Genomic DNA, 9,309 nt, shown 5'->3' with positions numbered 1-9,309 from the left:
AAACAGCTCTAGTGGAGAGAAGGTTCTGCAAGCATTGCTGTCGTTTTTCTTTTTTAGGAATGATGCAAATTCTCAGTTTTTCTCTCATTTATTTGACTACTGTTCTTTAAAGTTGCTATGGAGTATCTAAGCAACTTGTGTCCGATAATTTGTAGTACACAAGTGGGAAAAGCCAGAAACCCAAAACAAAAAAGTTGAGTTTTGAGCCTTATGACTTTGCTCTGTAATTCTTGGGTAGGCTTTTTTGCATTTGTTTACTTCATTTTAGAGATTGCAAACAAAGAGCAAATTTATTTAGAATATGAAAAAACAGCTTCTATATGAAGACTAAATTGTAAGACAGAAGTGTGGTGGGCTAACGTGCATTTAGTCTACTTTTTAGACGTGTCTCTGAGGAAACAGTAAGTTTTGGATTTCTTAATATACTTAGTTACAGCTCTTTAAGGAATAATCCTAATAATCCCATAAAAAGAAAATCAGAAGAATGTGAGGGATACAAAGATCAGTCAGATCCTTTAATTCAAAAAGAAAAAAAAAAAGTATAAGATGTCCTGTGATAGGATAAGAATGTATCACTATTTTAAACTCATTGTACAGCAGTCTACAAAGCTGTTACTTTCTTACATGCTACTTATTTTCAGTTTGAAAGAGAAAATATTTTTCCTGTGCTATGTAAGCTTTGAAGTGGTCTGTACTTTGCTTACCTTGCTGATGACTTTAAATATTTCTTTTACCCATGTATGAATAGTCTAAAGAACTGTTAACGCCAATGTAATGTTTAAAAGTGATAATACCCCAACCTTTAAAAGCAAAGAAACACCCCTAAAAAAACCCCAACAAACAAACAAGCAAACAAACAAAACCCACACCCCACTCCCCAAAAAACAAAACAAAACAAACCAAACCACCCAAAACAAACAAACAAACAAAAACCCCAAAAAACAAACAAAAAACCCACAAACAAAGCACCAAACCAACCAAAAAAACCCACACCCTAAACAGTTTTTTTTTTTCTGGATGGATTGCTCAGCTAAGTCATGCTTAATACTATTTTGTGTGCGCAGCCACAGCAGCGCTCCTCGCCGCAGCACAGCCCGCCTACACTCGCGGTGAAAACGGCGATAAAAAGAATGGACTTGGTCACTGCGCGAGGCACCAAGATAAAGGCTTATGTAACTCTGATTTAAAGAAACAGGATCCCTGCACTCACCCCTTGATTCTGTGCGTTAGCGCTTTCTCCTGGAATCCCATTCATCCACGCTGAGCTCCGGCATCTTGCCTCCACTGTCTCGCACACTTGCTGTGCTGCAGGTATGTGTGGAGGTTTGTTGGTTTTCTTTAAGCTCTCACTGCTTTTGCTTCTGCGAAACGTAGAACAAGTGCGTACTGAGGTCTGACTCAGCATGTTTGCGGGATTTTCATTTTATCTGCGTGCTTTTTTAAGGAGTGCGAGCTCATTTAAATGCAACTGGAGGCTGCTTTTTTTCCTGGGTCTTTTTTTTTAGGTGATGATTCAGAAACCTTTTATTTTCCCTTCAGAGGTTGGGAAGACCTCTCAGCTGAAAGACTCAGGGGAGTGCGTTGAAAATGAAAGTGCCACACAGCAATATCTTTATATTTTTCTGGGTGTAGATTCAAGTATCTGAAAACTAGTTATTGTTTGGTCTCCAAACAAATGCTCAAGTGAAATCTCACAGGATCTGCAATCTAGCTCTGGTAATACTGTTTGGGATATTCTGAATTTTAAAGTCTGCAAATTCAGAAGATCTTGGTCTCTGGAAATCTGTGCAATTCTCCTGGGTGCCAGATCGTTTGTTTGTTTGTTTTCCTAAAGCTGTCCCTTTAGTGCCACAACTATTTAAGTCCGACTCTTCCAGGAATGCTTCAGTCATCTGCTTTTTTTCTGTTTCTCTCTGTGAGTACATTTGGCACAGTCAAATTTGATCATCTTTGTTTCTGTACTAACAAAGTTTTCTTTGGTAGTACAAACAATTTATCCGTAGAGAGTTTAGGTAAAGCTTTACCTAAATTCTCTTCATGTTGTTTAATCATATGGGCATGCTCTGTGCATATTTGATGAAGTTATTCAGTTCAGTTCACTCACTTGGTTAACCTAAGGTCGATGGCATTAAATCATTAACTTGAGTCCAAGGAGCTACATACATCTGTGTTAGATTCAGCTGACACTTTTTGACCTTTGTGAATTGTTTATTTTCATTTAAGCAATAGTTTGAAAAAAATTAACCATACCATTCTGTTACCTTCTTGATAAAAGCTTTGGCTCAACTTAAGGATTTTTTTCGCTATCTCGGAGTTTGAATGTGTTCTTTATTTAATATTAAATAAATAAGATTTTATACTCTGACTTTTGCTGGTATATTTTTCTTAACACCTCTCCTAAGTATCCTTGTTCAGAAGTCTGCAACATCTGAGGCTAAAGCTATTTAGAAAAAGGATTTATTGACATTAAAAAAGTCAGCTATGGAATATTTTAACTCTCTAGAGGAAAATATTTAGTCTGAGTGTAATTATATCTTTCTGTACAGTAGCTGGGTTTTTTTTTCCTTCAAAATACTAAGTCTTATATTAAGCCTTTGCAGTGTATACTAAAGAAAGTCATACATTCCTGACAGGAAATACACATGATGAAGAGTGAAAGAACTGTAAAAAGAACTTCTATCACTAAGCAAATAATTTGTGATGGTTACCTAACTGCTTGCTCATAACTTTATTTTTATTGCATTACTTATGGTAGGGCAAGGAACTCCTAGGTATGCGCTTGGTCCCTTCTGAAATGTTCATAAGTAACTCTAACAAGATTCTTATTTGTAAAAACCACCCCAGTAGCGCTTATTGACTAATGCTACATTTTAGATAAAACAGTTATGAGCATGTTCACCATATTACTGTAATCATACCACTGTCTTTTGGACTTTTTAAGTATGATATGCTTTGGTATTCACAACTGAATATTTTTTGTTCTTCAGTATCACACATGGCTAATGAATCAAGGCCCTGCCCATGTGACATTGGAGACAGGTTTGACTATGGAGGCCGTGGGCAGGAGGTACAAGTTGAGCACATCAAGGCTTATGTTTGCAAACCATCTACCAGCACAGACAAAGCCGTGATTGTGATTCACGATATATTTGGATGGCAACTCCCAAACACCAGATACATAGCTGATATGCTAACAACTAATGGATACATGTAAGAAATACTACTGTTTTCAAAGTGTCTTTTTAGTAAGAAAATTTGTTGAGCCACTGTTTTCATTTAAACCACACAGACACTAATAATTTCATAGGTTTTCCTTACAGCTTTCTCTAGCAACTTGCCCATTAAAACAGTGAAAAAAATTCTAAAATAGTTCAGTAGTCCTACCATAACGAGTTAGTAGGTAAGCACAGAAGGTAGAGATAAATGTTATTCTGCATCTTCCATCTTCCATGAAACAGCCTGCTTCCTCCCTCTTTTGCAAATTTGCTATTATGGTAAAAACTGCAAAGAATCATAGAATAGAATCATAGAATCATAGAATAGATTGGGTTGGAAAAGACCTCCAAGATCATCAAGTCCAACCCCTGATCCAACTCTAATTACTATATCATGGCACTAAGGGCCATGTCCAATCTCTGTTTAAAAACCTCCAGGGATGGTGAATCCACCACCTCTCTGGGCAGGCCGTTCCAATGCCTGATCACCCTCTCTGCAAAGAATTTCTTCCTAACATCTAACCTAAACTTCCCTTGGCAGAGCTTGAGCCCATGTCCCCTTGTCCTGCTGTTGGTTGCCTGGGAGAAGAGATCAACCCCCACCTGGCTATAACCTCCCTTCAGGTAGTTGAAGAGAGTGATGAGGTCACCTCTAAGCCTTCTCTTCTCTAGACTAAACAAGAAGCTGAAGGTCTTCCAGTGTGGTTAAAGTGTAACAGCTTGTGCCAAAGAAAGAAACAAATTCTCAAATATTTGAAAAAGCACATTTGGTATTGTCTTTCCTGTATTACTGGGTTGGTGTTCCTTCTAGCTCAAATGTACATACCATGTGTTTGGTTGAGTTTTTTTTTAAGTTTGGTAGGAAGCCACTAAGGATTTTCAGTTACAGTTAGCTATTTATCAAATTAATGAATAAATTTTAACAGGGCAAAATGTATCTGCAAATTATACTAAGTCTCCTGATTAGATGTAAAAAAATATTGAGGGTTGCTGGTATAATGCTTTCATGTAGATCAAGTACTATGTATATTCAACAAAACGAATTTGTTGTGTAGTACACATGGACTTTGTTTTAATCCTTTCTCATTATTATCTCATGGGCATAAAATATTTTCATTTTTCTTACAGAGCCATCTGCCCAGATTGTTTTGTGGGACAAGAAGCTTGGAAACCTTCTAATGACTGGGGGACTTTCAATGAATGGCTGAAAACCCGAAATGCCGGCAAAATAGACAAGTACAACCGTTGTTCCTTGTCCAGCGAGTGGACATCCTTATTTCATAGGGATTTTTGCCTCAGTAAAGATGTAGCATTAGATCCTAAATCATTAGTGGGTCAAATATAGTTGGATGTCCACAAAGAGAAATTTCATGCAGCTTATGGGATAAGTTCACGGTTATGTGAGGAGTGCTTTTTGGAAAAAAGCAGAAGTTTGAACAAGAATAAAAGCACCCACTGTTTACCTATACAGAGAATAGAAGTGAAATGAGTGACTGAAATGAAAAGAACTAGCAAAGGCTAGAAAATGCAGCTCATTCCTTCCTCTTCAGTTTGATTCATTTCCCGCAGGTAGGCATAACTTCCATGGATATTAGATAGGGTACAAGTGCAGTCACCAAACACTATGTGACTATGGAACAGCTAGTTCAAAGCACACTAATTTCTCATTCTCCTGTATTTCATCCATTTTTATCTGACACATAGCTTGATTGCATAATATTTCTGGTGATTTAGAAGTAACAATTTGCTTCCACAATTTTATAAACTATTTGTCTTCCTGGTGAGAAATAGTTTAACTATAGGTCATGTTTGTGATAATGGGATGCTCTTGACTGGCTGTGTGTCTCAAATTTGTGTTAGCCTATATGAAAACTATTGCCATTTGTGAATTTAATTGGACTGATGTTTATAAAATCACCTAATGTCCTAGTAACAGTGATCTAGAAAGACTGACTTTCTCCTTTATCTTCTCCCCTGGAGTTTCTTCTGTATTTTAGAAATGAATAAGAGTGAAGTAGTGTTGTGGGTTGACCCCAGCCATCAGCCAAGCACCTGTAATGCCATTCACTCACTCCCACAGGGGAAAGAATAGGAGAAACAAAGAAAGAAAACTCATGGGTTGAGATAAAGACAATTTGATAAGTAAGGGAAAGAGAAAAATCAGGAGCGATGTAAAGACAGCCAGTCTCTGAGCAGCAGCCACCACTGAGGCCAGGGGAACAGAACTAGAGCCTTAATTCACTTTCATTTGTATGTCTCAGAGAGGTTGATGTCATCCTCAAGTATCTAAGGGACCAATGTGGTGCAAAGAAGATTGGTGTCATTGGGTTTTGCTGGGGTGGAGCAGCTGTGCAACATCTGATGCTGAAAAATCCTCATTTAAAGACAGGGGTGTCCATCTATGGTAAGTCTGAGATACCTATTACACTCTGAGCAGACATGACTGGTGCAGGAACTAATTCTGTAGGGCTATTACTGTAACAAAATTCAGTGTCATATCTAGTGGATGGAAGAAGGTGATTTTGTTACACAAAACCTTTAAGTGAATTGATTTAGCACACTAACATTTTTGCACTTAATCATAACCAGCAAGATCTATGTATTTGAGTGGCATGACCAGGATCACTTCTGTGCAATATAGCATTCAAGAGACACCAAATGCCAAGGCCTCACTGTGGCTGAGGTTCCTCTTGGCTGGCAGTGACAAAAGGGTTTCTGGGCACTTCTTTTGAATCTTTTAGGCAGTGGTCCCTCGTTATTAGTAGGAACCATTTTTTAACTCCTTGTTTTAACCCTTGTACTCTCACACTTTAGTTCTCAATACATTATGTTACCTTTGATATTTCTGTTATAAACCTCTGTACTTCCACATAATCCAGAACAATTTATATTAATTAGAGGTGAAAGAAAGTTGGAAGTATTTTTTCCAGAAAGCTTATGGGGACTATTTTGCTGCACTGATTTGCTGATCAGTTTAGTCAATTCAACAATGGTACTTGCTAATTTTTTACCTTTCTTTTGTAATAATCTCAGGAATGAAGAGTAGCCAGGGTGGTAGCTGCCTAGTTTTACTTTACTTAAATTCAAATATATTTGAACAGTCAAAAATGCAGTGTCATCTGTTATGAATTCATATCAATATACATACACTGAAATCCTAACAGTGTATCTGGAATGCTGAATATTTACAATTATCTTAAAAATGGCCTTCCCAGGCTAGAGGCAAGAAGCTCCTAAGTGTCCATCTTTCACAGAATCCTGTCTCTGATAGTCGTCAGAAGCAGTTGCCCAAAGAAAACCACAAAAATGGGGCAAGTATAACAATTAGTTCCTGATTTTTCACACAGAACTGGTCTTTTTATGTTTAATAATGTCCCAAACAGTCCCACAATGAAAGCAAAGTGCGTTTAATTCCATTACAGACTGAGCAGCTCTCACTGATCAAAATATCTTGTAGTTTGACTGTACAGATTTAGTAGTTTTAGCGACTTTAGGTAGGATGACTCATTGTATATGCCTCTCCTTCTTCCCTAGGAGTGATCAGGCATTTTGATGACAAATCCAATTTGCTGCATCCTACCTTCTTCATTTTTGGTGAAAAGGATGATGTAATCCCATTGGAGCAGGTGAGTTTCTCATCAAAGATTTTTGCCTTTTTTATGCCTTTCATGCTTGTTTTGTAACTTGGTATTTAATGAAGAGAAAGTAGAAAACTAATTTGCACTTTTCTTCCCCTTTCACTAACTCTTACAGTATATCTACACACATTTATATCATTTATCCCCCAAATCAAAAAGTTGTACAGTGATACTAAAAATGTTTTCTGTTTCTGTTCAAAAACATGGATGATTGTCATCAGTTCCTAGGAAGAGAGCTAGAATTCAAAAAAGACTTCTGTCAAGTTCAAGATAGCAAACCCTCTTTAGTGATACCAGTAAAATCAGCAGAAAGTTCCCACCTGTATCATGGAATCACTAGTTACAGGAGAATTAAAAAACCCTATGACTAGACTTTTTCCTTCCCCTCTGTCCTGCAGAGCTTCTCCTTTCTGATACTCTGTCAACAGCCTTTCTCTGGAGCATGGGTGGAGAATGACTGGAGAAAGATGATTATCTACCAAGGGGATCAAAGAGGAACACATGTTTTTATTGAGTGGTGTTGGCTTTAATTTTCCTACCAAAAGTGCCAGCTGCTTTGAACTGCTGATTTTGTATCTATGCCTCTCCTCCCTCAATTTTAAATTAATTCAAATTCTTGCCCCAATTTTTCTGTTTTTGGTGTGAGGCCTATCAACAACAACTTGTACAGTAATCACTACATGCTAAGCTTCTCATGAGCTGAGCAATAGGTGTTTTCACCTTTACAGGTATTATTACAGCAACCCATATACTTTTTTGACATTTTATACAGTCATATGCTGTTATTTTGCTGGAGAAAAGCAAGTGTAGAAATAGAAATGCATTTAGATATAAAATTAATAGAAGAGGAAACAGTGGCAAGGACACACCGTGTCTGTCTTCCAGAAAAGTAAAAAAACCCAGGACAATTTGAGGACTGTAAGTATAGAACGTGTAACTTTGTACTCAGTCAACATGGCACATTCTGTGTTACAGGTCACCTTATTGGAGGAGAAGCTTAAACAAAACTGTAAAGTTGATTATGAAGTTAAAATTTACCCTGGACAGACGCATGGGTTTGTGCATCGCAAAAGAGAAGATATCAATCCTCAAGACAAACCTTATATTGAGGAGGGAAGAAAGGATATGATCAACTGGCTGAATAAATATCTTTAGCTTAAATTAATGCCCATAAACAAAATCAATTCTTCTAGGAAATCAGAACATGATACAGACTGTATTGCTTAAAATGTTCTTGCAAACATAAAAGCTTTTTATAAAACTCTTCTTCAGTAATACTACTTATTTGCACTTACCTTCTAAGTAGAGGATTTTCAAATGCTGAAAGCTATAAATGTAAAAGCTATAAATGTAAATGTAAAAAATATTAAATATAAAATATTAATAAATGTAAAAAATATTTTGAAAATTAATCTTGTGTATCTTAAAATTATTAGAATCTCATGGCATATTTTATGGCATCTGAAAGTTTCATTTTTTTTATATCAATGTCAACATGATTAAAAATCTTTAAAGGTCTGCCCATGCTTGAGAAATTCTCTCATTAAAGCTGTGTTTGGTGTTGTTTAGCTGTGACATTTTCAGCTCCAAGATTTTCAACTTTTAGGTAAATATAGTCTGTGTTGGAAGGCTGGGATGTTTTCTTGGAAACAGAATATTCTTTCTAGAGTTTATAAAAAGCAAGCTAGAAAAAGGAAGGAGAAGGACAATGGGAAGAAATATATGTGAACTGAAAGGGAGCAGCAAAAAGTTAGGAATCATAACTGAAGAGACTAGAAGAATATGCAGGACCAGAGAAGAAGGAGAATAGGACACAATGAGACTGTGAAGAGTAGGAAAACTCAGAAGAGAAAGAAGAACAAAGAAGGAATAGGAGACTACTATCATATATACACAGAGCATAGGAAGAAGATATGAGTGAAGGTTTCCAATCTCCTTCCACTTCCACACTGGTCTAGTAGGGGGAGAGTTCAGAACTCTTCAGAACCCTCTTTGATTTCAGAACTCCTCCTTGGGTAGGAGTTTCTTGTTGGCTGCCAGCTTGTTATTATCTACTCCATGGCTGTCAACTGACTTCTGAATAATCTGTTTTCATATCTTTCAGGCATTATGGGTAGCCTAAAAGCACTACCAGTGCCTTCCTTACACTGTGTTGTGTTTTAACCCTAGCCAGCAGTGAAGCCTCTTGCAGCTGCTTGCTCACTCCCCCACCAGTGGGATGAGGAAGAGAATTGAAAGGGTAAAAGTGAGAATACTCGTGGGTTGAGACAGTTTAACAGATAAAGCAAAAGCTACAAGCAAAGCAAAACAAGGAATTAATTTACTGCTTTCCATGGGCAGGAAGGTGTTAGCCACCTCCAGGAAAACTGCTCCATTACGTGTAATGGTTACTTGGGAAGAAAAACACTGTAAGTAAGAATATCTTTTCTTCTTCCTTCTTCCCCCTTCTTTATATG

At 37.1% G+C, this 9,309-nt stretch overlaps 1 protein-coding gene across 2 annotated transcripts; it reads left to right on the top strand.

Moving 5' to 3' along the window:
- Positions 1–1,081: 1,081 nt before the first annotated feature.
- On the top strand, positions 1,082–8,108 carry CMBL (carboxymethylenebutenolidase homolog). Of its 2 annotated transcripts, XM_050324277.1 has the most exons (7): positions 1,082–1,311; positions 1,835–1,915; positions 2,988–3,210; positions 4,344–4,451; positions 5,477–5,619; positions 6,750–6,841; positions 7,829–8,108. In XM_050324277.1, exons 3-7 carry the CDS (start codon positions 2,996–2,998, stop codon positions 8,006–8,008), a joined length of 738 nt encoding a protein of 245 aa, XP_050180234.1. In that variant the 5' UTR covers positions 1,082–1,311; positions 1,835–1,915; positions 2,988–2,995; the 3' UTR covers positions 8,009–8,108. The 2 variants fall into 2 exon arrangements, with proteins under 2 accessions (XP_050180234.1, XP_050180225.1); XM_050324268.1 differs by lacking the exon at positions 1,835–1,915 and having other exon boundaries at positions 1,084–1,311.
- The last annotated feature ends 1,201 nt before the right edge of the window (positions 8,109–9,309 follow it).

The sequence above is a fragment of the Myiozetetes cayanensis genome, unplaced genomic scaffold, assembly GCF_022539395.1.
Source record: "Myiozetetes cayanensis isolate MyiCay16 unplaced genomic scaffold, myiCay2020 scf1, whole genome shotgun sequence".
In the NCBI taxonomy this organism is placed as follows: Eukaryota; Metazoa; Chordata; class Aves; order Passeriformes; family Tyrannidae; genus Myiozetetes; species Myiozetetes cayanensis.
Note: the sequence above shows the minus strand (reverse complement) of the source record. Positions and strands in the feature narration are given on the sequence as shown.

Excerpts from the sequence above, each read along its gene's own strand:
- CMBL (XM_050324277.1), top strand. The coding sequence starts at position 2,996 with ATGGCTAATGAATCAAGGCCCTGCCCATGTGACATTGGAGACAGGTTT. Across the intron at positions 3,211-4,343 it reads CTAACAACTAATGGATACAT|AGCCATCTGCCCAGATTGTT; the intron begins GTAAGAAATACT and ends TTTTTCTTACAG. Across the intron at positions 6,842-7,828 it reads ATGTAATCCCATTGGAGCAG|GTCACCTTATTGGAGGAGAA; the intron begins GTGAGTTTCTCA and ends TCTGTGTTACAG.